This window comes from Copadichromis virginalis, linkage group LG13 (assembly GCF_057382275.1).
Source record: "Copadichromis virginalis isolate Kocher_CV1m ecotype Utaka linkage group LG13, C_Virginalis_male_GT1.1, whole genome shotgun sequence".
Lineage (NCBI taxonomy): Eukaryota > Metazoa > Chordata > Actinopteri > Cichliformes > Cichlidae > Copadichromis > Copadichromis virginalis.
Window position 1 is genome coordinate 18,697,140 of NC_140630.1, and position 27,140 is coordinate 18,724,279.

Genomic DNA, 27,140 nt, shown 5'->3' on the forward strand with positions numbered 1-27,140 from the left:
TGGTTGCTGTCAACAAGATTCTGGAGTAATTATGGCTGGATATTTGACCATCTTCTGGACAGAATTGGTAGAGTTTAAATGGGTGAGTTTCCTAGCATAGACCCGGTTTTAAGTGTAATCCACAAATTTTCAGTAAGGTTGAGGTTAGGGTTGGGAAGACCATTCCCGAAGCCTAATATTAGCCTGTTTTATCCATTCCAAAGCCAGTTTTAATAGATGGATGTAAATGGATGCAGAGGCCTGATCAGTATTAATTGATTTCATTATTTGATTTTTTTAGTTCCTGGATATACACATGTTTGTGGGAACCTGATCTTACACAGGCAAGATGTTTGCATGTTGCTGTCATATAAAAATACAAATAAGTGCACAATCATAAACTGATAACATTGTGTCAAAAAAAGAGTGTTTTTTTTATTTAAAACCAGTTAAGCATGATTTCAGAAATAAATTTTATTTTTCACACATAAAATGTGTTACATATACAATATGTTTTCCCTATGTTTTTCCCTATAAATACAATACATATGTCAGTGTTTCTTTACATAAACGTAAAATCCAGTCTTCACAATGTAACCTACAAATAAAACACATACACAGAAAATTGTGGCCGTAAATCTTCCCTAAAAAAACAGTATAAGTAGACATTATAAATTTGTGTTGCTTTCTAATGTTATCCCAGCATCTTTTGCCATGGCGTAGAAATGACCTTCCTTTTCAAGCAGGTTGCTCGGCGAATCAAATTCCACTACTTTTCCAGCATCAAGCACCATTACCCTGTTGGAAAGAAGCACAGGATTTAATAGTAGCCCACTGAGAAAAAACATTGTCATGAATTCCAAAAATTTCATCCAAAAATGTTAAGGGAAAAGGTATAACTCACCTAGAGCTGTCCATGATACTGTGCAGGCGGTGGGCGATGGTAAGGACTGTGCAGTCTGAGAACTCTTTGCGGATGGTGTTCTGAATCAGGTTGTCTGTCTCCAGGTCAACAGCTGCCGTGGCTTCATCCAGAATTAGGATACGTGACTTTCTCAGGAGTGCTCGAGCCAGACACAGCAGCTGCCTCTGCCCAACACTGGAAAGATTGTATTAAAGTATTGATATCTCAAGAGGGTTTATGCAAAAAGCACACAAGGAACTCATGTGTATATGAAAGTTTATGCATGCATGTTTTTTTGAAAATTGCATTAGGTTTAGACTAATGAAGTGTGGAAAAGGTATACATCTAAAGAATTTTGCAGCTTATGTGCCAACATTCCCTAGGTTTGAGTTTGAAGTCATCATCATTTTCAAATGACCACAGAGGCCGTATTGTTAATTTTATTACCCACCTGAGGTTTTCTCCTCCCTCTGCCACTTCATGCTGTAACCCTTCCTGCAGCCCTGATACATAGCTCTTTAGATGAGAGAGCTCCAGCGCTCTCCAAATCTCCTCATCGCTGAACTTGTCAAATGGATCCAGGTTCATCCTCAGTGACCCCGAGAACAAAACGGGATCCTGTGCACATGGGATTAAAAATGTCAGTGTATTTTTTTAATAATATACTTAATTCTTTGACAAGGTTATTGTCTATATTGATGTGTATACCTGTGGTATAATCGTGAGTCTGTTTCTCAGGTCATGCAGGCCTATTTTAGAGATATCTACATCATCAATGAGGATGCGACCTTCAGCAGCTTCAATAATTCTAAACAGGCAGTTGGTAAGACTTGATTTCCCAGCTCCTGTGCGACCGACAATACCGATCTGAATGCAGTGAGAGAAAACACATAAGATCAAAATAACAGCTGGCACATATTTGAAAAAAGTTTTCATAAACTGTTGTCACAACAGGTAAAGAAAAGGCATTAAACAATGCTGACTGTAGATAATTCCACAACATAAGGAGCTATATCTTGTTCTTTTATATGTTGTTGCAATACAGACTGTCTTTTCTAATGTGTACTTTGACTTCACTGTATTCAGGGTGTTCACATTGTGTCCACTTCACATTATCAGTATGTCATTTGACATTTTATCCTAAAGATAGGCTAGTTACATATTTGGATATCACAGTTGTTTATAGTATAGAGTGATGTACAACTAAAGACACAAGCTGACAGTTTACATTATTTTTTACTGTTTGTTTAAAATCAATTATTGTCATTACTGTTTGTTCTGTGGCTTTTTTTTTTTTTTTTGAGTAAATAATTAACAGACTGGACTGTAAAACATCAAAAAAACTAAAGTACAGAATGTCAGTGCTTTATAGGACAAAGTTACATTAAAATACAAATTATTTTTTTTCTAAACTCAACTAAAAATAAACTTAAAGTCTACCATCTGTAAGCTACACTTGAGAAACCGCTATTATTTTAGAAGCTAGTGATAGAGGAAAAAAACCAAGCTATAATTTAAGCAACCTCCATGCAAAAAACAAGAATTTTTATAGTATTTGAATCTGTATCTCGTGTGAAAAACATATTAGATATTGTTTTCTATATCTTGATCTATTTGATCTACGAGGTTACTCTGTAAATCATTAACATATTAATAAATCCTGCATGAACTTTATACATGCATGCTCTCTCTCTTTCACTTTGTCTCTCTTTCAGATACACACACACACAAACACGTACCTTCTCAGTGCTGTCGATGTCACAAGTGATTCCATGCAGCACTAAATCCAATTCGGGTCTGTAACGCACTTTGTAGTTCTCAAATTTCACTCTTCCTGCCTCTGGCCACTGCTGTGGGGGCCGAGTGTCAGTTACCCAGTCAGCCTGTAACAACAAACACAAACAGAATAAATGAATCTTAGCTAGTCTTGATAACGTCTGCATTATTATGCAGACGTTATCAAGACTAGCTAAGATAACCACTAGAATATATCTTTTCTTAAATTGAAGCACTCACATATACATACAAAGATATTATAGTAATATCAAAACCTACATAAACATGCATTAAGCAACAAAATTTCAACATTATAGTTGTATTTGAATTGCTACGTATTTAAACACTTATAACCTGTTATTGTAATGTACATAAGAATGTCATAATAAAACAAATGTTGCCAATACAAACAAAGTCAAATTTCTAACATAGTTTATTTAAATATATATGGCATGTTATATAAGTCTGACCTATTAAAAGATTGTCATTATTTGACCTTGAAGAAGAGATCCAGAGTAACTTGATATTTAGAGTCCCCATTATTCATTCCCTATATATCTAAATGTTGTCAGCACAATCAATGGCAGTAGCTGTGGTGTTTATATGGTAGTATTATATGTTGACCATATACACCAAAGATTCTAAGGCTTTTTGTCCATTTTCAACCAATAAATCATTGAGTTGTCCTTGAAGACCCTGGTGGCCGTAAGCCATATTTGAGTGGATTGTTAACATGATCCCACTGTAAACTCAAACAACAAAGTTTAATCAAAATTCAGTCAAAACTTCCCAGCTGTCATGTTTACAGACAGAACGGCAAGCATGTAAATGCTACAAAAACACATAACCTCTTTGGCGAAGGTAACAATGTGTCACTACTCAAGATCAGCAGCTAAAGCCCAGTGTACGTGTACGATATTGTACTAAATTGTATTATTATTATTATTATGTTTTTATCCCCGTTGCATTGTGGTGCTTACAATCAACTAACAACCTGAAGGAATCTTGAAATTCATGCCTTATTAAGATAACAGTAGAGTTTCATCTAATAAAGAGAATTGTCATTAAAAATCTTCTACATACCTCATTCTCAAGCTCAGTATATTCACTCACTCTCTCCACAGCTACAATATTGGTCTCCAGCTCTGAGGTCATCCTAACCAACCAGTTGAGGGTCTGGGTTACCTGCAGAACAGTGTAGAATAGACGTCAGTGTTTAAATTATTGCTGGATTTTAGTATTACCAAATACATAAACAGTGATGAAATAATGATAAAGGTATGAGTGTTTTAATGGCTCACATTAAGGGCATATGATATAGACAAGCCAACCAGGCCACTGTCAATAGAATCTCTGGAAATGACAGCAAACAGAGCAGAAAAAAACACCACCAGGTTTCCAACAAACTCCAGACGTATGGCCAGCCATCTGTTGAGTAAACAAGTGAGTGAAATGTCTAACAGTGAAATGTTAGGGTCAGTTTTATGAGCAATTTACATCACATGCTTCTCTGTGTTTGCAGGTACACCGTTGAATATCTGACCTGTTAGACACAATCCACGGGTAGACGCTTTTGAGGTTTTCATCTATAGTTACTTCATTGTGTTTAAGAAACCTTTCTTGATGCCTGTAGGCTCTTATCACTGACAGGCCGGACACCGTCTCACCAAAGTGAGAGTATATCGGTGAGCGAGACACAGAGTCCAGTCGCCGCAGCTGTCTTGAAGTGGCGACATAAATGCGCTGGGTGTAGAGAGAAAGACAAAACAACATTAGTTTCCTATTCTTAGTTAGTTAGGCAAATCTTCTTCTTCTTTCGGCTTACCTGTACAAAGAAGTAGATCACTGCCAAAGGAATGATGACTATGGCAAAGAAAGGGGTTGCCAGGCAGATGACAAATAGCGTCCCCAGTACACCCAGAAAACAGAGGAGCCAGGAGCGGACGGAATTAGGAATGGCCTCATCTATAGTAAAAATATCCTTTAGGATAATAGTTGGAAAGTTAGTATTTATTAAAACACAAGTCAAGTACATTTTTATCAATAAAGTGCATGTAAAAAAAATCAAAAGTAATATTAAAAATGGTGAAATTATAAGAGCAAAAAAAGTGTTAAATAACACAACAAAACACAATACCTGCTGAAATGAGGAACTTGGTGCAAATGTCAATAAAAGGAGGTGTTTTTTGTGTTTTTTTAATGGTTTATCCACCAACTTTTTTGTGTACTTTGAAATTTGAGGCAAAGTTGGTATATAAATATATATCAAAAGCTAATTAAATTTTTTGTTGATAAATAGAATATAGTAAGATCAAACTGGTCAAAGACTACTCAGCACACTGGAAGAGAGAAGGTTCTAGAGCTAGATGAGAGGATGACGTCCTAAAAGCAAAGGTTTTGTAAAAGAGTTTAAAATAAGTTTTCACAGCATGAAAGTGTTTTTACAACTGGAGCTGCATCATGGCGATCATAGCGGGTGGGTAAAACAAGATAAGAACACAAGACCTTTGGTTTTTGTTAGACGGGTTAGATATAAACCCTGTTATATAAACTGAACTATGACTCATAACACTGCTTTCAAGCTACTCAGAATACATTAAAATAATCTAATCCTGATTTTTTTTTTACTCTAGTTTCTACTAACACCTGTACCAATTCCAGACAGACCGGGGTACATTCTTGTATACTTGAGGAGGCATTTGGGAAGGACTGTATGCAAAGGTTTAAGCAGAACTGGGGAACATTCCACTTCTATTAATTTTGAAAAATGGAATTAAAAAATAATTGCATCTTGTACTTGTAAACATAAAAGCCACAGGATGAGAAAATAATGAAATCTAGAAAAGGAATGATTAAAAAGTGAAATACAAATGCTACCTTTGCAAAGCGGTTGACCACTCTTCCAATAGGTGTGGTGTCAAAGAAAACCATGGGAACTCGCAGGATGTTGTTAAGCAGTTTTGAATGCAGGATACGAGATGCATCGACAGAAGCATTTGCTAGGAGCAGTGTGCCGACGAACACTAAGAGACCTGCAGTAAAGGTAGGAGGGTTTCTAAATTATTCTATACTCTTCACAAAGAAAAATCCACTTTGAATGGAACATTAAACATAAGACTCAAGTGTGCTTTTTATGCCATTTGCAACAATTACTTGTACAAATTCTAACTGTCTAAAGTTAACTGGATTGGGCCAAGTTTGAAAAATCAAATATTCCTAATGACAAAGTTTAGCTTGTAAAAAAGGGACAAATAAAATGACGAGGTACAAAATTTCAATGTACACCCGAGTCTGTCTGTCTTATGCAGAGACAGTTACCTTTGTACATCTTAAAACACGATCCACTAGTTACTGCTGAAAATATACCCCTGCATTTAATAATTCAGGGAATAATTACTGTAGTTGTGTTCTCTTTTATTCTGAACAAAAACAAACAAACACACACACTCACAGACACCCACTCTAAACCCTCTTTACACTAATTACCTGTTAGCTAAATACTTAAAGTTCCTAAAATTAGGCCCCATGTTAGCACAAGCATTATTCTGAAATGTTGAATAGGGCTACATCAATTTAGCTTTTTCTTTTATGGTTTTAACATCACTGAATTTGAAATGAGATATTTTATGATTTAAGTACTTGAAGAACTGCAAGCCTTCAAGTTCTACCACAATTTGCAATTTGCAAATTTTATACACATCATTGAATAATATTTTAAGTCCAGAATATCCCAATAACTGTCTACTGGAAAAACCCAAGTATATCTACAAGCATAAGGTAAGCATACGATTGTACAGTATAAGATAAGCATAAGCATAAGATATTATTGAGAAACAGATTAACTATTTAAATTGTTATAAAATGAGTTGCATATCGACTGGACACAATGTTTCTTTATTATTTTAATATCCAGTCAAACAGAAAGAAAATCTTTACGCAGTATAAAAAATACTGTTAAAGTGCAAATAAAGAAAGAACAAGAACATGCTATAGAAATTATGTGTTACGTGCTGTTCCCTTGTGTTTGCTTCCTCTTTCTTCTCTCGTCCTCTGTGCTCTTCTCTCACCTTTTTCACTTATGTACTTACTCCTACTTTCACAGATGCGTCTGCCACTGAGCTTCTATTTAGAGGAAAAGGCTCTTGCTATCCTTCGCCCAGCCCAAGCAGCTTTTTAGCATCTTTCCTATTTTCCTCTAGTTTCTTATACTATGAGTAGTTTAGAGACGGAAATTCCAGGTCTCTCGCCCCATTGTGTTGCTTCCACATCTTTGTTTCTTTCGGCCAGGCCTCCGGACATTTAGTTTATTTTATTTTCTGTTCAAATAACACAGCTGTTAGTGAGAAACTGAATCTCAGGTGTGGCATCCTCTGTGTGTATCACAGTTACTGAGATAAGTTGAAGCCTTTATATGAGTTAGATTATTAAATGAGAAAATGAACAGACATACGGTCTGTATAGCCCACTTAATAACATATCATATATCTTGAGAAGAAGCCATTGGAGATCAAGAAATGAAGCTGGGGGCAGTTGTCATGGCAACTTGATCTGATCATAGCATGGCTGTAGGAAGAAAACGGTCTTTGATAGGGGCAACAAGACCACAGGATTTAAAATTGAATACCCAAATGACTCACAGCTTTAATACTCTATGATTTGATTGCCTTATTACTTACATTACTGAAAGCTTTGCATTGTCCATAGACTGATGATAAGCTAACTGTCATGGGTTTTTAAGAATTAAGAATCAGTATGTGGGAAAATCAAATATAACAAAATTTGAGTGGTTGAGCTTCGTTCATCTCACGGGACTTCTTCCCGTGAGAAGTCACATGTTATATGTTTGACTGATGGGAAGACCTATGTGCAAGAAAGAAAGAGTAGTAATTAATATGGCTGTCTACGCATGTGTTAGGATCCTAGATTTTTGGGCCATGTGCTTTAAGTTTGATGGTTTTGGCTTTGAATTTTATTTCTGTTTTGTGAAGTTTTTATGTTCTTGTCCTAATGTTTTCTCTCTTTTGAGTTTAATCTTATTTCCCTTGAGCTCCCAAGTTTTGTTATTTATATTCTTAGTCCTTAGTTCTGTAACTATCTCAATCTCATCTTCTGTCCTTGTCTGTGTTTTGGTTTGGTCTGTGTATAGTTCACAGGTTTTTGTCAAGGTCATAGTGTATACCTGTTTATGTTCTTAGTTTATAATATTTTGCTGTCAGGCAATATTTCCTGTCTTATTTTAATGGTCCCTTGTCTCTTTTGCGCTATGTTAAGTTTTGCTTACTGTCTTCGGTCACTTAGATTCCTCTCAGCCTTGATTCCTTGCTGTGTACTTATTGTCTGAGTCTCCCTCTGGTCTTTGTCACATCAACTAGCTTTCCCTATGTGCATGCTCTGGTTGTTTGTAACCAGTAAGTGTCTGATTCACGTTTAGCTTGTGCTTTGGTAGTTTTGTATTTTTCTCCCTGAGTTCCCGGTAATAAAACTGTTCAGAGATTAGTCCTGTCTCTGTATCTGCAATTTGGGTCCGCTCTCTGCCAGCCACAGACTGACACATGACAGCATGAGCCCCAAAAACTCTTGATCACTATAAGTCTGCAAAGAAATTTCTCAAAATATTTACTCAAATTTACTCATTTATACCCATCTAGTTCTTAAATATGACCTCCTGATAAAAACTATAGCACATATAAAAATATACAAAACTGGATGTTTAGGTTGTATCTAAACCATGATAATAATGATTTAATAATTTAATAATGATCCCAAATTTTACGGTGGGGAATTTTTCTTTCTCCAAGACATACAGTTCCTTGAACTTAATTAACATGAAAATATTTGCAAATAGAAAAGGATTCAGTGTTCAGTTACCCTGAGCCACTCCAAGAGCTCCGAACACTCCCACCCTTGTGTCCCTCTTCCAGGAAGGGTATGTCATGTTGTAGTACTCCACAGAATCACTGGTCCAGTCACTCAGCCACAAATTCTGACCGATGAAAGCAGCGTTTTGGATGAAGTAAATCAGGAAAACCATGGCAGAATATCCCCAGCCCATGGCTCGCAGGTACTGCAGGAACACTGCAAGCTTCACCTGGAAATCAGCGCGAGACGGCACTCAGGAAACAGGCAATCATTTGTTGTAATCTTGCGCTAGTTGTACAAAAACATTGTGTTACCTGTCCTGTTTCCATAGTTTCCTTCTCTATAAGCTTCTGGCCTTTCTTTGGTTCATCAGCATTTGCAGATTTTTTAATGGAAGTATTTCTTCTTAATCTGACACTAAAAAAGGTGAGAAAAATGATCTGGTAAAACATGATTAAATTATTATATATTGTTCATATGTGTTGCACATTCTGCTAAAGGTGCTATTTGAGACAAGCTGTTTCCCTGGTTTAATCTGCAACTTTAACAAGCTCGAACCTGCCATTGCGCTGGCTGCGGCGGATGCTGTTTTCTCGCTTAAGTGTAAGTGATACAGTGTCCTCCAAAGCACCGTCAGGTTGGGCATCGTCTCCACCTGGGATGAGCTCAAAGTCTTCTGCGTCCTGGCCCTCACCTAAATTAACAATATACATGGTGTTTTACATATGTGGCAGTAATTTATGGTATTTGGGTCAATATGTGAACAACATCAACACAAAGTATCCTTAAAAGATGAGAAAAGAAATGTAATTAATTAATTCATATTTGTGATGTATAATTTTAGCATAGATTTTGGTTGTAAAACTAACAAAACAAGCAATGTGTGCAGATCATATTCCTAATATACTAAGAAAAGGTTGCAATCACCTGTTTCTGAATTTCTCTGATTGTTCTGCTCAGTGGCATATGTGTCGAGAAACTTAGAAAAAGCTCCTCCACTGGCACGAAGGTTTTCATAGGATCCAACTTCAGAAATGACTCCATTCTCCAAAACCACTATTTCATCCACGTATGGCAGGAAGCTTATGCCATGAGTCACCAGGATACGAGTCTGTATGGTCAGAGATATATGAGACTGAAGTTTGAAATCACAAATTACTTAAGCCAAATAAATAAAAATATTCATATGTACTGTATTGTATCGGCTATCAGATAAAGAAGGTGTCACAGAAGTAGTAATAAAGCATATTAATTAAATTTAAAGTAGGCATTAATAAATATGTTGAATGAGATAGTTATTAATATAAGAATAAATATACCTAAATTCAGTTGAATCAGTTTAAGTTTAGTTTCACTTGACAATTATTAGAAGAATTAAATATACACCCAACAATATTTTAAAAAATTTAACAAAACATCCAAACTTTTTTATCAAATGGTATTTTAGAAAAATTATAAAATAGTGCATATGTTAAAAAAAATTCACAAATACACTATTTTAAAACTGAAAGAAAACAAATTGCAGTTCATAGATTGAATTCACAACAGTTGGTTTAATCATTTAAAATCATTTAAAAAGTTATCAAACTTTTGTGATATTTTCTATCATAGTCTAAGGAGCTTGGAAAGAAAAACGTCTGGACTTCTTTAAGTTGCTTGAAGACGTTTCACCTCTCATCCGAGAAGCTTCTTCAGTTCTAGGGTCAAATGGTGGAGAGTCCCAGATTTAAGCCCTGTGGGAGTTTCCCTCCAAAGTGGGACAAAGGACCCCTTGATGATCCTCTACCTAAACACATGAGCCAAGGCATAAAAACGGGTTTAGGTCACTATCAGCCAAGGTTTCGGATAAACAGGCTGTAAAACCTCGCCCCACCCTATCATGTGATTTCCTGAGGTCAAATGGCCCAGGATATGAATGGGCATTAAGGCATCTGGGAAGGGTCTCAGAGCTGGATTATAGAAGGCAGAAAGTTGGTGTCGTAAACCACCGCCTTGGTTCAAAGATGGCCGTTCACAGTGGACATAGATGGCTTCTTTCACTCCTCTTTCAAACCATCTGTCCTCTCTGTCCAAAATGTGAACATTGGCATCCTAAAAAGAGTGACCTTTGTCCTTTAGATGCAGATGGACTGCTGAGTCTTGTCCCGTGGAGGTGGCGCTTCTATGCTGTGCCATGCGTTTATGAAGTGGCTGTTTGGTTTCTCCAATGTAGAGGTCTGGGCATTCCTCGCTACACTGTACAGCATGTACTACATTGTTAAGTTTTACAGTGTTTTGGAGTTTTGTCTTTGGGATGAACCTGGAGAAGTTTCTTGGATGAGAGGTGAAAGAAGTCCAGACACTTTTCTTTCCAAGCTCCTTAGACTACGATGACCTGGTTGACTGAGAACCTTCACAGACAGAGTTGACTGGTGAGCCTACAAAACAAAATTTTATATAGGAACAAACCAAAGGAACGAACACAGCAACTTATGGTTAAAAAGTTTTTTCCATTACAAACTACATGCCCGGTTTCCAAATAATAGCTATTTTAAAGTGAAATATTTAATGTTGATCACAATACAAGCAGTCAAGCACAAACCTTGTTTTTAAGTATTCCATTGGGTCCAATAACCTTTTCAAAGAGATGCTTTCCTACGTGAGAGTCCACGGCAGACAAAGGGTCATCTAATAGATAGATATCAGCCTGACTGTAGGTCGCTCTGGCTAAACTCACACGTTGCTTCTGACCCCCTGAGAGGTTGATACCCTGAGAAGAGAAGAAAGGAGGGGAAAAGAAAAGCAGAGGCAAAAATAGGTTAAAAAAAAACCCCACACAGAGCTTCTTTTAAATGCAAAGAAGCTTTTCCTTCAGCACAAGAACAACATTTCAATATAGCATTAACCCTGTAATGCCAAGTGCATCATATTTGATACATGAGTTTTTCAGACATCTACATTGTAAATGTGATTTTTTTTTATTTCTGAAAATATCACCAATAAATATTTTACAAACAATAAAAACCATATACATAATCTTTATAAAGATAAAAATATTTGTGTAACCTAAAACTTGAATAATTCAAAGTGCAACTCACCTTCTCTCCAATCTCAGTGAGGTCTCCTCCAGGCAGCAGCTCAAGGTCTGGGGCAAGAGCACAGGCCTGTATAACTTTTTTGAACCTCTCTTCCTCATGTGGAGATCCAAACAAGATATTATCCTTCAAAGTGGCATTTTGAATCCAGGCTTGCTGTGGCACAAAAGCAAGAGAACCCTGGAAAGAAATACAGTGAAACTCATTTGCTGATGTCTAACCAACCTTTTATTTTGCCATAGAAATTTTGGCATTCATGCAGTTTTTCATCCAGAACAAATGTTACACTGGCTAGGAGGAAATAATACCTGAACTAAAGATACTTGTGTAAGAAGGAGACATACAAGGAACTGTTATTACATTTCTCAACCTTTTAAAGATTTAAAAACACCCTAAGAACTGATGGTTTAGAACACAAGTTTCATTGAAATCTTAGGGTCTGTACATTTTAATAATGTATGTTCTGCCTTTTTTTTTTTTAATATCTTTGCTCTCTTCAATAAAGTCTTTTGCTCTTTATTGTATTCTGTTTCCAGTTGACTTTACTGACTTCTGTTTATGGCAATTCCATACTTTTACTCATCAAATAAACCCAGAAAATCATTGATCAAGAATAATGTTCTTTACATTTAAAAAACAAATAAAAACTTTAAATAAACAATAATAATCTCCCGATGAAATCAGTTTTGAGGAGAAATAAGAAAAGGCTCTTCATTTGATACACTAAAGAAAATAATTGAAATAAAAGATTTTTTTTTTTAACGCACACTGTCAGATACAAACGGGAAAAAAAAGCCATTACCCTAATGTTGATAAAACCTTTGGTACTGTGCATCTCTCCAAGGAGGGCTGACATAAGAGACGACTTTCCTGACCCAACAGCTCCCACTACGGCAACCAACCGACCAGGCTCAATGTCCAAATTCACACTGGACACACATAATAAATATGGTCATTACTGTAAAAACAGTAGGAAAAATACAACTGTGTTTCATAAATGTGTGGAACATAGTGTACCATTTGGATAAAAAAAGCACGCAGTGATTTGCAAATCATTTAAACCCTACGTTTAATTTAAACTAGGACACAGATGATGTTTCATATGTTGAAAACGAAAATTTGTGTGAACTTTTAAACATATCCTGAGTTTGAATTTAGCCAGACAGGAAAAACTTTTAAAAAGTGCCTGAAGCAACATCTCACAGTTAATTAAGTTAACTAGTAACTTTTTGATGACCAACACAGACATACTCTTTCAGCAGAGGCTTTGCATCTTTTTCCCAAGCAAAGGAACCATCACATACGCTCACAGCAGTATCTAAAAAATGAACACAGACCAAGACAGAGCTTAACAGATGATAAAAACTGTGACTAAGCTTCAATCTTCAGCTGTAGAACAAGTGCAAATTCTAATGGTGAACATACTGAAACTGGGGTCTTGGCGCACAATGTCACTGTCGATGTCTTCCCCTGCCAGAAACTTCTCCAGGCGCTTCTTAGACACTGCTGTCTGAAAATTCAAAGAACAGGTTAAGTTTGATGTTATCACAGGCTTGATACATGTGTCTCATCTAGTTCTGTTCACTTACTTGCACAATGGAAGCAATGAGCATGGGCAGCATGGCAAGAGGAAATCGGAGGATGTTGAAGAGAGAGATGGAAGTAAAAGCTTTCTCAGCAGTTAACACATTATCCTTGCTCACACTAACAAATACTGCAAACGTGGCCAGAGAAACCTGCAAGTACAGACAGTTTAAGAAAAAAGGTTGTTTACCATTGGAATCTAGTCTCTACAATGACATCCCTTCACAGAACTCACCAGAGCTGGAGCAGAGGTGAAGATAAAGGTAGACACGGCTGTCAGGTAGGCAAACTTCTTCATGACTTTTAGTTCTTCCCCTCTAATGTCTTCCACCTGCTTCTGGAAGGATGGCTCCCAAGCATACAGCTTCAGAATCTGGTGGGAGACAAAAGAAAAAGACAGTGAGGAGGCAGTGAGGCAGAAGGAAGCACTTATGGTCCAAGTTACTGAATGCAGTTTCATGAAGCATCAAAGCCTTACATGTAAGGAAGGCATCTACATACACCATAGATACACTGAATAAGGGAGCTCACCTTGACCCCGTTTAGAAGTTCATTCATGATTTTCATTCTCTTATCTTTAAACTTCATGTTCTCTACCTGAAAAGAGACACAATGTAGCTCTTTAAACAAGCAATACAGAAAATTAACATTAATAATGCAGACTTTCAGCCTTGATTAAAACATTAAACAAATTAATCATTAAGTGTTTGGAAATTAAAGCCATTGATATTTATTGTAACTCAAAGTAAACACAATTTCAAATATAAGGACTGTTTTAAATAAATGGACAATCTTTTCTTTAGTCCACGGACGCCAAAGTCTATAACCCATGGACATCACCAAATGCTTTATTTCCGCCCTTGAGATTGTCTGCCAGGCCACGCCTGAGCCATCTTCAGTTTCTCACTGTTTGTGACTCTTTCTGCCTTCAGTAGGTGAATAGCATGTTCTATAGGGCTGACAGCAGTTGACTAACTCAGCCATTGAAGAATATCCCATTACTTTGTCTTTAGAAATTCTTGATATGCTTTGGATTATTACCCATTTGAACTGAACCAGTGTCAGTCATTCGGTTTCTGAGCATTTAGCACTTAGAATAGCCCTGTATACCTAACAGTTCATCACGCTACTTTCATGACCAGTCACATCATCGATAAACAGTAGCAATCCAGTCCCACTGGCAGCTATGCATGCCTATGCCATTGTCTCCATCATGTTTGGCTGATTTCTGTTTCTCTACTTCTTCATTTGATTTGCCGTTTTTTGTAAACCCTCTTAACGGTAGACTCTAAGTGACGTTTTTTTCCTACCCAAGGAAAAACAAATGAAGTTCATATGGAAGTTTATTAAGGAACATTTTTAGTCACACGTCTATCTGCTTCCCAGGTGTTTGGTGGCTAATCAAAGCTTTACATCACTTCTACTTTCTCACACTGTCCAGCTCATTGCTGACATCACTGGTCTAGTCCAATCATCTTTCAACACCTCTATTACTTGGGTTCCATCCAAGCCTCCATCTTCATCTCTACCAACAGCTTCTAGACCCCCGTGGGTCCTGCCCTAATTCCTATTACCACTGGGTTTCCGTTCTTCTGTGATGGACTCTCAGATTCTAATCGCTTAATAGCTTAATGAAATCCTATATATCAATGAATCATGTTGAGTTCCTTCCAATGAGCTCTGCTTATTGGAGTATCATTTTGATACTACTATACTTACTTTGGGCCTCTAAAAAAATGGGGACTGAAAAAAAGATTCTTGTAATGCATGCAATAATTTTGTTAAGCCTCTTGACTTAAACCTGAAAGTCAAACCTACAAAAATGTGTGTCATTGTTCAGACACCTATTGATTGTACACAGAAATGATTTGGCAGCTCTGCTAACCTGGAGTTTTCTGGCCTTGGTTGCCAGAAATCCATTGATTGGAACCATTAACACCATGACTCCCAGTCCTGCCAACACAGAAGGCCCTAACTCCAGCCACAGGAAAACAATGGATATGATGATCTGCAGAGGGCAGGACCACAGCAGGTGGATAAAGTTGGTCACATCATTGAAGCGCTGGGCATCTGCTGACATCAGGTTCACCGTTTCCCCTACTGTTGACTCCTTACGAGTGTCATTGGACACCACTAATGCCTTAGAAAAGGAATTAAAAAAAGCATATCAGCCAAAAAGTGGCAGGTACATGAAGTTTTTGGCAATGTTAGAATGAGTATTTTCTTCATTTCCTGGTATATAAGAATTGCAAGAAAAATGTAATAAAATATAAATATATATATTAAATATATATTCTAATTGCATCATAATTCGTCACAATTAAGGTGAGGGTTGTTGCCAAAAATGATTTTTGAACTCGTAGAGTTAATCAATCAGATCATTAGTGAAAGTATTACTGGCAGAGCAGACAGATTTATCCTGTAAGTGATAAGTATGTACTCGTGCTGATGAAAGCGATTTTTAACTAAAGCATCTGACAATTAACTTAAGCAGAAAGCAATGACTGGTAATTTATGACTTCTGATATGTTAAAGTAATTTATATTACGTAGTCTTTGATTTTTTTTACACCAAAGTCAAACAAAAGTCATTCTATCAATCCCGTTTGTTTTACCTTTTTGTACACAGCAGCCATAAGTGCAGTGCGAACCCTCATGCCCAACACAAAGCAGCGCTGGAAATACTGTTGCAGGGTCAGAGACTGCAGCAGAGCCACCACCATCAGCAACACTGCATACAAATAGCCCTCCCAGGCATATCTGGATTTGTCCTGAGTGAAGGAGATCATCAATCTAGGGGAAAAAAAGAAAACGTATGGATATAGCATCTCAACACTTTCTACTATGTGTCCTTCACTTTTTTCCTGCTTCCTTTTTAACACTTATTTAGCAATTTTCTCTTTCCATTCAGGCACTCCTGTTATCAGTTGTTTAAACTGATCAATAAATAGTGAATAGTTAACCCAAAGGCTTTGACAATGTTGATTTTAAAAACCTTCAAGGACAGCTAAATGGATTTTTAAAAATGTTTACATGGGCAACAGAAGCAACACTGTTCTTATGTGTTTCTGTACTTTTGATTCTGTAATATTTTTGCAATACTTTACTCACTTAAGGAGCTGAGGACTGACAAAGGTTAGCACATCTTGCACAAGTTTGAAGCAGACAGATTCGATCAGAATCCATTTAAAGGTCTTGTAAAGGGTGGCAATGAGCCATGAATTGGGATAGTTCTCTTCCTCCTTGTTTTTGTCCTTTTTCTTTTTCTTCTTTTCATCTTCCTTCTTCCCCCTTTCCTCCTAAAGGAACAGATTGTTTAAGCACAGTTGATGAGATTTATTCAGAAAAAAAACATAGTGATGTTGATTAGTGGTGTTAATGAAATGTGTTTGGACTGTAGCTCAATATAGTGTACATGTGAGTGGAAGTGATTTTGATTAAATGCTCTCACCATCATTAGTACATCCTGACTGACTCCTTTCCCCAGACCACTGGAAAGCCCATTTTGCTGTGGGTTTTCCTGGGCACTGTCTCTGGTTTTAGCTGATTTGTTTTTCATCTTGTTCTGGAAGCGGACCCTAGCTGCATCCAACTCAGGCTTCATGAAATGCTGGAAACGCTCATTGATGAAAGCAGTGCTATCACTCTCATTCAGATCCCACATGTCCTCCTGAACCAGAGGTTGTTTGTAGCCTTTTAAGACCATACTGTAAAAACAATGAAAAGACATGGAGCACATATGTAGGTGCTTGTTAAGATTCCTACTATACTGACTTTAATGTTACCTGTTTAACCAGTTGAATGTGATTCTGCTCAAAAATGCTGCACCTGCTTCAGGATTCTGTGGATAAAAAAAAAGCGCAATATCATATCATATCATATTTAACCCCCTAGGGCCTGGCTTCCACATATGTGGACATCACATTTTGGGTTGTCTAGACCAAAATACTAAATTTTGCTCTCAGAAACCAAGTAAAAAAAAATCTGGTAATTCTTTGTTTTTACATTCATCAGGTCCCAATCAGCCCAAATAGCAAAGAACGACTGAAAATGTGTGCCATGAAAGAGTTCAGGTCTTAGGACGTTAATATATGCTTATGAACTTAATCCTCTGAAAACAAACAAACAAAAATGAATAACAAATAAAGGGTACCTTTTTTATAAAGTCTTTAGCTTCTGGGGGAATATCAGCCACAGTAGAAAGAACTAATGAAATCAGTTCAAGCCCAAAAGAAATGTAGAAAAGGCTGAAACGTGGGACATCACGGACCTCGCCCTAATTGCCAAAAATGAGAGAAAGAAAAACTTTAAAGGGTCCCGAAGATGAAAATGGTGTGTTATGCAACACATGGAGAGCTAAAAGTCAATCATATCAAGTTATTGCACCATGTCTGAGTAAATCTACTATTTGTCTTCTACTTTAATCCAACTTGATTACATGTCTTCACTCATACCAGTCTGAGAGCCTCTCGTAGGAGGGTCTGGAAAGGAAAGATGTCACACAATACAAGGAGCAACCAGAAGAGGAAAATAGAGGCAGAGTCTATTGCTCCTTCCCGTCTTAATCCTTCATGGCAAAGCAGGACAAGGATCTAACAAAGAAGACACATCAGAACATAAAAACAAATCCTTTCAAATTTAAATAAATAAATATAAAGGTTGCTCTATTTACCCATGTGACTGCAAATAAAACTGGATTTGCGTAGTATGCAGCAGCATTTTCTGAAGATTGGTCACTGTTTGGACCAAAATCTTCTCCTAGTGTGACTCCCAGGTGTGCTATGGCCGTCAGGAACAACAGAGACGCCACAAGCTGAAGGAAGAAAACACAGACCAGACATGAGAATAAATCATGTTATTTTATTTAAAATGCCTTTTCATAGATTTTAACCAGTACTGTGTTTTTATGTTTTCATGGTGTGGGATTATAATATTATTTTATGCCATGTTAGACCCCTAATTAAAGATTGTGAATTATTATGTAGTTTTAGTTTGCATTATTCTCCTGAATTAGAAGAAGGTGATAACTATTGAATTTGTTAAACTGATTTGCATTACATTAGACTGCTGATTTATTGTGAATGAATGATATTGTTATATGATGCATTATACTGCTGAGTTATAAGAAATACTGTTCGCAGAAAGTCATCGCCTTATTTGTCTGATTAGAAGAGAACAGAACATACTGGAGTTTTCTGCCCCATCTCAGCAGGAGCAGATAAACAGGGAGCCAAGGTCGTAGCTTAGGCGCCGTGTGAGAGAAAGAATGTGAATGTTTAGGCTTTTATGATTAGGTGGGGGCCACTAGAGGCTATAAGAGTTTGATCAATGCTCCACCATTTTGAGATCTGATGCTGTCTGCGTACGGTGTCCATCTTCCACGTGTGTGATCATTAAAATCATCGTTTGACTCAACCCGGCCGGACCAGTGTGGTTATTTTGGTTTTTCCTCTTGTATCCATCTCCAATATTTGAATCCGTAACAGTTTGGGGGCTCGTCCTGTGGTATTGGGGTGGAAGTTGGAGGTTTGGACAGTCCGAGGTTGTCGAACGGACAGGCACGAGCCAGTGGTCTGACATGAGTGGGCATAAGCCGGCTTATACGAAGGTAAGGCACTACCTGTTGAATCGATTTCCAAAGTGTGCCAAATTGGACATGATAAAATTAAAGTCTACTCACTGAAATTACTGGTAGATGTCTGTTTTGATTTTGATGAAAAATCTCATGAGTTAAAGCAGTTAGAGGCTGCTAAGCAGTTAAAGCAGTTAGAGGCTGCTAAGAAATTGAGTTAGAGGCTCAAGTAGTTTGATAGGGAATTGGTCATTTTGTAAGTTAGAGGCTCCATTGGTTATGGTTGGACCTGAGTTGGTCATTTTGTGAGTTTGAGGCTCCATTGACCACTAGGTTGCACCTGCCTCAGTCATACCCTTGTTTTGGGGGGTTGACTTTTGTTTTAAAGTGTTATAAATTATTATAGGACGGCAGTTAGAGGCTGCTAAGAAGCGCAGTGCTCAGAGGTAACGCTTGCCAAGGCCGGGGACGCCTAGGCCTTGTCCTCTTTGAGGGATAGTCAGTTGGTAACTGTGGAGGTTGGGGCACTCCAGAATAACTAGTGGTTGCTCAAGCACAGGTACATGTTAAAATTCATAAGCTCATGTTTAAAAACCCAAAAAGTTTGATCAAGCACGAATTTCAGCACTAGAGGTGGTGTAGTAATTTCATTTTACTTAGATAAAAGGCATGCTTATTTCAGGGTCATGCCGAATTGAAATTTCACCTATAGGGGATCTTCTTTACATGAATTGCATTTGTCACAGTGAGTATGAATAAATGACTGAATACAGTGAATTTTCTTGAGGGTGTGTTTCTAGGGATAATTATTACTGGTTTTATACATTCAAATTAATGGAGGATTGTGGCGGAGAGTGTGGAGAGAGGACGTGAAGACAGCTTTGCAGCTGCTGGAGTGAGTAGCTGTGTGTGTGAGACAGGAACTCTGCATGCCCATAAAAGGCAACTGCCTGACTGTGTGAAATGTGCACCGAGAGAGAGAGAGTAAAATCTAGGCAGATGAAGCGAATGGATGTTTTCAGAAAAGAAATACTAAGCGAATTTTTTAGTGTTTTAATACAGGTGGATTTCTCTCAACCTGGAAACCTGAGTACAGCGGCAAAAGCATAAACAGAATTGGGACGACAGACAGGCCAAGCTTTGGCTCAAAAGTTTACAGCTTGACCTCTCACTTTGTCCCCACCCGGAAAAGAAGCTTAAAGGACATCTTCTCCTCCAGTTATTGGTTACCATCACTGGAAATTTTCAGGCAAGTTTTTGACTGAATTGTTATTGGCACCATGTGTCCCTGAATCTCACAAGCAAGCTCTAACTCCTGGCTGTAGACATGGAATGCTGTTATTTAAGGTGGGAAATCAAATTTTGGGAAACAAAATAAAAACACACACACACAACCAAAGAAACATATAAGAAAGGCACGTGTTAGAGAAATGCCTCGTTTGAGAAAAAAGTTAAAATAACCCACCTACAAACGCACACACACGCAATGAAGAAACAGCTTACATTCATGAACACGTGAAGATTTTCCAGCAAAGTTAAAGCAGCGATACTTAACATACACCTGTTGTTAAATGATAAAGTTTACCCACTACTAACAAATAAACTCTCTGGGTTGCAGGACAACAACTTAACTTTAAAAAAAAAAAGGGACACTGGTCTGACCAACCAGTGATGACACGACAGATTTAGTGGTAAAAAGATTCAAATTGTGAGATGTTTTCTGCTGACTGATTAATACAAGTGATTACTGAATGAAAGAAAATTCCTTTTTGGGTTTTTAAACATGAGCTTATGAATTTTAACATGTACCTGTGTTGTCCTGTCAACTTGGTGGGTTATGAGTTGATTATATAGTGAGAAAAACCAAAAAAAAGGGGGAGAGAAGGCTGACACAGGGCCTGGCCCCGTTGTTTCTCCCCTCTCTGAATAACACAGCCAACACAACATCATTTTCCTGTTCGTCTGTTTTTGTTTTGTTTTTGTTTTTTCTCTTTATGCTTTATTACAGGCTGCTTTGTCGGCCCGGAAAGCCGAGGCTGACCTGGACTCCTGCTCTCCTCTACCATCTTTGATGTGACCCTGACCAAATGCTACAGCAGCTGGACCCACAACAACAACCTGAAAATGTCAACACTGCTGCAGGAAAACGATCTCATGCAGCGGAGACAGAGAGCGTTAAACCCAAGGCCTGTTTCACTACACGGGGGAGATTTCCAGACAGCTTCAGCTGACAGAGCTGTGACGAGACGCCCATTAAGCCCAGATGAAAAGTGAGGGCGAGCAAAAGAATTCTGACCTTAACAACTCTGCATTAAAACTGTGCAGGACAGTGACGGACCAACACGGATGATCGGGCGGCAAAAAGGGCGTGCCAGAGACAGGAGAAGTAACTGAGGTCAGGAGGCACCTCAGAATGGACAAAAGCACAAGAAGAAAATAAGCTGCAGGCACAGGTGTCGGGGCTCGGCCAGGAGCTGACCTCTGAGAAGAGCCGAACAGCAGAGCCGCAGAAGGCCGTGGAAGCAAAGCAAGAGAAACATCAATGGACTTCAATCTGACTTGTACGGAAAAGACTCTGAGGTTTCTGCCCTCAGTAAGAGCTTAAGGCATCAGAGCAGAAACTGAGCATGGCTCAGGGGGAGCTGGCTGATAATCGAACCCATCAGTCAGGCTTGGAGTCCCAGACACAGGACTTGAAATCAGGCCGGAGCTACTGAGAAAAAAACGGTACTGACTTTAGGATTAGTAAATGTCCACAAACAATTCACCCAGCCTGTAAAAGAAGGGTGGATGTTTTGTCTTGCTTTGTTTTGTTTTTACAGGAACAGAAGGATGACAGGGACTGAAGGGGGAGGCTGTAGCTTCACATGAGTGTGAACTGCAGACTTAACCCTTTGGTTGCTAATTTTGAGTTACTGATGTTTGCATTAAGAATATTGTGTTTTAGTAGCTGTGTTTCGATTAATATATCACATTATATTGTTGGGAAGGTTAAATGCTAAAGTGAAGAAAAGCTTTGATTTCACTCATGACTGAACATGTTATTATTAACCATAGCGGGCCTCTGTAAAAAGTCAATTAACTGTTATAGAGGGGGGGGAAAAAAAGCCAAAAAACTCCATTAATATCTATGGATAACAGGGAAATGGTAGGCTTGTCACATTCAAAATGGAGATATGTAATAATAAACACTGGTCCCCGTTTTTTTAGGTGCTTTCTTGAAATAGTCAGCAATTTAAAAGTAGGATAGAACCGACAGGGGCATGTGCTGAGAGGTGGTGCTGCACAAGAACAAAACCAAAAAATTCAAATTAAAATGTACCATTACACTCAGAGGATCAATATGAAATCAAATATATGCTAATTTTGTATGAAGTAGGCTACATGACTGATAACTGTTCTGTCCTGAGCTTTTGTTTTTACAGCACCCACTTGACCACACCAACAGTTTCTCGCCACCAAAAGGGGGTACTTGCAAAGAATAGGGAGGAATATCATCAACACTGGGAAAAGTAAGCCCCGAAGGGGGTGATGACACCATAAATTTCATTTATGGTCAAATTCTCAAAATTTGACCCCAAACATGAAAAATTCTTCAAACATTTAGAGACAGAGTGGAGTTCTAGATAAACATAATGTCGCAAACCAAATAAGGATGGAGCATTGGAATCGATAAGATGGTGAAATAACACGCAGTAAAATGTTGATCGTGTTGATTATGTTTATTCCAGTGTGCAGAGCAAGGTTATTATCATTAACGAAAACTAACGAAATAACGAAAACTAGAAGTGAAAAAACATTTTCGTTAACGAAAATAAAATAAAATTAAAAAAAGGAAAACTAACTAAAACTGTAATGAGTGTTCACAAAACTAACTAAAATTAACTGAATTTATAGCAAAAATGTGTTTAGTTTCATTGATGTGTGCGTGTCCTACAATAGTCAAGGGTGAAAATGAAGTTTAGTTTCCAGATTTTTTCTTGCTGTCTCATTATGCCAGCAGGTGGCCAGTACGTTAGTCGAGTCGTCTGTGTTGCTGCTCCGTCCACGCGCAGAATCATGTCAGGAAAAGTCGGGAGAAAGCGCCAGAGTCCAATTTGGGATTACTTTGAATATGACTGTGTTTTGGATAAAGCAAGTGTCTTGTAGTGGAAAGACACAAATTATGAGGGACATTTCTAAAGGGAAAAAATCCCACAAACCTTAAAGTGCACTTGAAAAGCTCACACAAGAAGGCTAACCTAGCTTACCTAAAAATATAACTGAAACTAATCAAAACTAAACTGAAACTAAGGATTTTCAAAAAAATAGAAACTAAACTAAACTAGCAAACAATTGGTAAAAACTAATTACAACTGACAGAAAATTGAAAATCTGAAGTCGAAACTAAATAAAAATAAAAACTAATGAAAATTGCAAAACTATTAAAACCTTGGTCCAGACTAAGATGGCGTTGGACATCTTCAGGGCGGAAAAGGGTTGGTGTGACCAAGGTGTGGTTTGGCTTGTTGTATGTATATTTCAAGATGATATGGCTCTGGGTGGACCAGTTACCAAGGCATGGAAGGAGGACGGACTCATTAAATAAGGAGAAGGAATTTTCTGGGATTGGAGATCCTCTGGGTGAGTGATTGACTAAAATAAAATAAAATAAAAGCTATTTTTCATTATTGATTGGTAATAGATTGATAATTGGCCACATTTACAGCTGTATTGACTTGTTGTGGACGTAGTCTACTTCATGTTTAAGCACTCTAATTAACAGATTGGAAATAGTGACATTAAAGGACAAGTATGCAGCGCCACTCTGTCAGTTACCAGTGACGGTGGGGTTCAGTGATGAATCAGGTGAGCTGGATTCATGGCTGAATCAAAACAAAGCTTCCCCTGCTGTGGTCAGTAAGGGAAAAACAGGGGGAAATATAATTTAAAAGAGGCATTTATAAACGTTTATGTGTGAAGTTTATAAACGGGACAAAAGGGGGTGTTTTACTGTTATTTCAGCATCAGCATTATCGTTACATCAGAATCATATAACAAGCATTGCATTAAACATTGCTTGAAGCTTTATTCTAAAGAGCTCAACAGGGGGACTGTGGGATTATAATATTATTTTATGCCATGTTAGACCCCTAATTAAAGATTGTGAATTATTATGTAGTTTTAGTTTGCATTATTCTCCTGAATTAGAAGGTGATAACTATTGAATTTGTTAAACTGATTTGCATTACATTAGACTGCTGATTTATTGTGAATGAATGATATTGTTATATGATGCATTATACTGCTGAGTTATAAGAAATACTGTTCGCAGAAAGTCATCGCCTTATTTGTCTGATTAGAAGAGAACAGAACATACTGGAGAGGTTTTCTGCCCCATCTCAGCAGGAGCAGATAAACAGGGAGCCAAGGTCGTAGCTTAGGCGCCGTGTGAGAGAAAGAATGTGAATGTTTAGGCTTTTATGATTAGGTGGGGGCCACTAGAGGCTATAAGAGTTTGATCAATGCTCCACCATTTTGAGATCTGATGCTGTCTGCGTACGGTGTCCGTCTCCCACGCATGTGATCATTAAAATCATCGTTTGACTCAACCCGGCCGGACCAGTGTTGTTATTTTGGTTTTTCCTCTTGTATCCATCCCCAATATTTGAATCCGTAACAATGGGAAAACAAACTGAGTTCTTCCCTTCAAGGTTTTGGAGAACTGATAACAGATGCCTGCCTTTCTGCTGAAATTACAGAGTGCAGGAATGACACATCTCTTTGTTCTTCTGGTGTGGATCTCTTGGCCTTTCCACGAAAGAACAGCACATACACAGTACATGCATTTATAATAAACTCACAAACCTTATAGGAGAATTTTCCTTGCATGTGTTTGTACAAAATGATGTACAAACTTTAACTGCTGAACCTTATCTTACATTCACATTCTGAAAAAAAGTGTTTAAAATGTCGACAGAAAAGACAATTTTTCCATGTTAAGGTCCAGATTGCAGATGCGTGGTGTAAACATTTGAAACCAAAAAACAGGCAGCTGAGTTATAAAATTAAGCATTTGTGTTTTTGATGGGATGTCTTTATCAGAGAGTATTTCTTACCTGTTTGCAGATGTAAAGCTTGGACAGGTGCTTTGTGTTTACTTTTGGCCTTCTAAAGAGAGGCACCAGGTGCCACGGGGCAAAGAGCCACAGGAAGCCCAGAGGTATCCAGACAAGAACTGTCTGTTCCACACATACTGGGATGTCTGGGTCTGGTCGCTCTAGATATGAAGCATTCTGAAGGGCACATACACACACACACAAACACACATGCATCACAAAATCCTGCTGGCAAATCTCATCAATCTCCCACCAATATTAAATCACAGGCACAGACTCCGTTTATCACAGATTAAAACGTTTAATGTGTAAAATTATTTTTGAAAAAGTCTAGAAATGGTTCGAAGTTTAACTATCGTCAGACCAAACAGTTCAAACTAGAAGTATAACATGGTAGCTTATGTGAAAAAAGCAGCAATCCTTACCATTTTGTGTTTTCTTTTTGAAGGTGGCTAACAGCGATACATAACTCTTTTAATGGCTAATGTATTACTGTATTGAAGCAAACATCATGTGACTGAAGCGACACATATCTGAATGTACTTTAACAAGTGTTTTTATTTAAAAATCTATAATAACACAGAATTAAAGCTGTGGCCGAGTCACAGGTTACGTCATGTCCTAGTGATTACTGGCCTGTCACATATTTACTATGTGTAAAGGGGAGGAAATGCTGATGCTGCTTATGATAAAATTCTGTATAAAACTTAATCATCTATTTTTCTGTATTCTTGGAAAATCCACTTCATGCTTCCTATGAAAAATAGGAAGCACAACCTTCTATAATGATAACAATGAACAGCTGTTCATTATTGTGTAATCTTTCTGACAAAGTCTTCAATGTATGCTGCCTTTTAATCTGTCTCAAATAGGTTAGATTTTCTCTCTTGTCATACAGTAGCATAGAAAGAAGCACAGAAAGGACTTCAAACATCTGGCTACACTATGACATCAGCGGGTTTCTGGCATGATGTTTTAAGATATTGTGTCTATCTTTTGCAATTCTCAACTTATTTTCCAGACAATTTACTTTGTAGGTTACTAAACATATGTGTTTGCATCAGCTTATTGAGTGATTTTCAATCTCAAGAGGCTAAAAACACTGGAGGCCACAGTGAATCAATTTACCTAAATTCTTCAAGTTTTCCTCAATTCTTAAAAGTTACTTTTTTACTTCTTAGTTATTTCTGTTTGTTAAACTCACCCAAAAAATGGACCCACAGTACTCCTCCAGAGCTGCCGCACACATGCTTTACAGTGATGGCTTCAGTCAACCTCAGCTGACCGGACAACCCGACGCCTCTCACCCTCTGCTCCGCTACTGCCGCGTTTGACTCAAATACTGCTGCTTTCTCCTCTGTCCGCCCACACTCCACTGACAATTACAGGATGTGGCTGTGAAGGACTTTGATCCATGAAGCTTTTAAGCTGAAAGAAAAAGTTGCTTATTCCCTCTGCAGAGAAAAGACACTTATACTGGATTGGTGTAAAGAATAGAAGAACTGATAGTCATGTCCCGAATGCTGATTTATTTCTTTTTCGGCAGATGTTCTTTAGTTGGATAACAGTGTCTTCCAAAAGTCTACTACAGCTCTCCTAATGAGCCACTGAGAACATCCAACAGATTTAGCAAAGTCATTGAGCATCGAGCTTTGCACCAGCACAAAGACACTCCTTCACACTCACGTGTTTAAAGTTCAACATGTCGTGCAGATGGGTTTCTCACAAAAGAGAAGGCCTTGCATAAGTCTTACCATGCAGTTTTTGCAGTGTTGGGGGACAGCCCACCAAAGGGCATGTGTTTCAGGAAAGGGAGGGAGTGGTCTCATTAGACCCCTTTTCCTGTTATGTTTCCACTTCTCCTCAGCACGTCTTCACTGTCTTCTGAACCGAGACTCATTTGTGGAACAAAAGTCAGATTCAATCGGATCAAAATCAATTTGATTAGATTTGGGTAGTCATGCATTTGAATGAGGCTGCTGAAGGTTGAAGCTGCTGAACTGTAAACAAGCTGCAGGCTGACAAACTGCTAACTAGTGAAGCTGTTTCTTTCTCGTTTGCTGTTTTTTGTGTCCCATTCTGATCAGGGTGCATGCTCCAAAAACCAAAGAGCAACGTAAGATTGAGTATAGATTAATTTTCATTGTCTGCGCTCTGCAGAAATTTAACTAAAGGTTGAGAGCGTCTCTGGAGGAGCAATCAAGCTTTTACAGCTTAACAAAAAAAAGCTTTTGTGCTGCTGTCAGTTGTGTTGATGGACTATTTTTGTAGGAGAATTCTTTCTAGGCACCAGAG

General features: G+C 37.9%; 1 protein-coding gene across 1 annotated transcript; it reads right to left on the reverse strand.

Annotated features, from left to right (window-relative positions):
- Nucleotides 1-435: 435 nt before the first annotated feature.
- On the reverse strand, nt 436-26,561 carry LOC146695526 (ATP-binding cassette sub-family C member 2-like). Its single transcript, XM_085477748.1, has 32 exons — nt 26,050-26,561; nt 24,846-25,022; nt 17,848-17,988; nt 17,630-17,767; nt 17,329-17,451; nt 16,961-17,016; nt 16,627-16,882; nt 16,287-16,474; nt 15,791-15,968; nt 15,062-15,316; nt 13,708-13,773; nt 13,412-13,549; nt 13,182-13,328; nt 13,018-13,102; nt 12,844-12,910; nt 12,395-12,521; nt 11,596-11,772; nt 11,100-11,267; nt 9,446-9,629; nt 9,077-9,212; nt 8,833-8,935; nt 8,528-8,747; nt 5,537-5,691; nt 4,485-4,640; nt 4,203-4,402; nt 3,961-4,087; nt 3,743-3,844; nt 2,623-2,766; nt 1,592-1,750; nt 1,335-1,501; nt 884-1,078; nt 436-777 (listed from the first exon to the last, which is right to left on the reverse strand). Exons 1-32 carry the CDS (start codon nt 26,092-26,094, stop codon nt 648-650), a joined length of 4,710 nt encoding a protein of 1,569 aa, XP_085333874.1. The 5' UTR covers nt 26,095-26,561; the 3' UTR covers nt 436-647.
- Between the last annotated feature and the right edge of the window lie 579 nt (nt 26,562-27,140).

Excerpts from the sequence above, each read along its gene's own strand:
- LOC146695526 (XM_085477748.1), bottom strand. The coding sequence starts at position 26,094 with ATGTGTGCGGCAGCTCTGGAGGAGTACTGTGGGTCCATTTTTTGG. Across the intron at positions 2,767-3,742 it reads ATACTGAGCTTGAGAATGAG|GCTGACTGGGTAACTGACAC; the intron begins GTATGTAGAAGA and ends TTGTTGTTACAG. Across the intron at positions 778-883 it reads AGTATCATGGACAGCTCTAG|GGTAATGGTGCTTGATGCTG; the intron begins GTGAGTTATACC and ends TCTTTCCAACAG.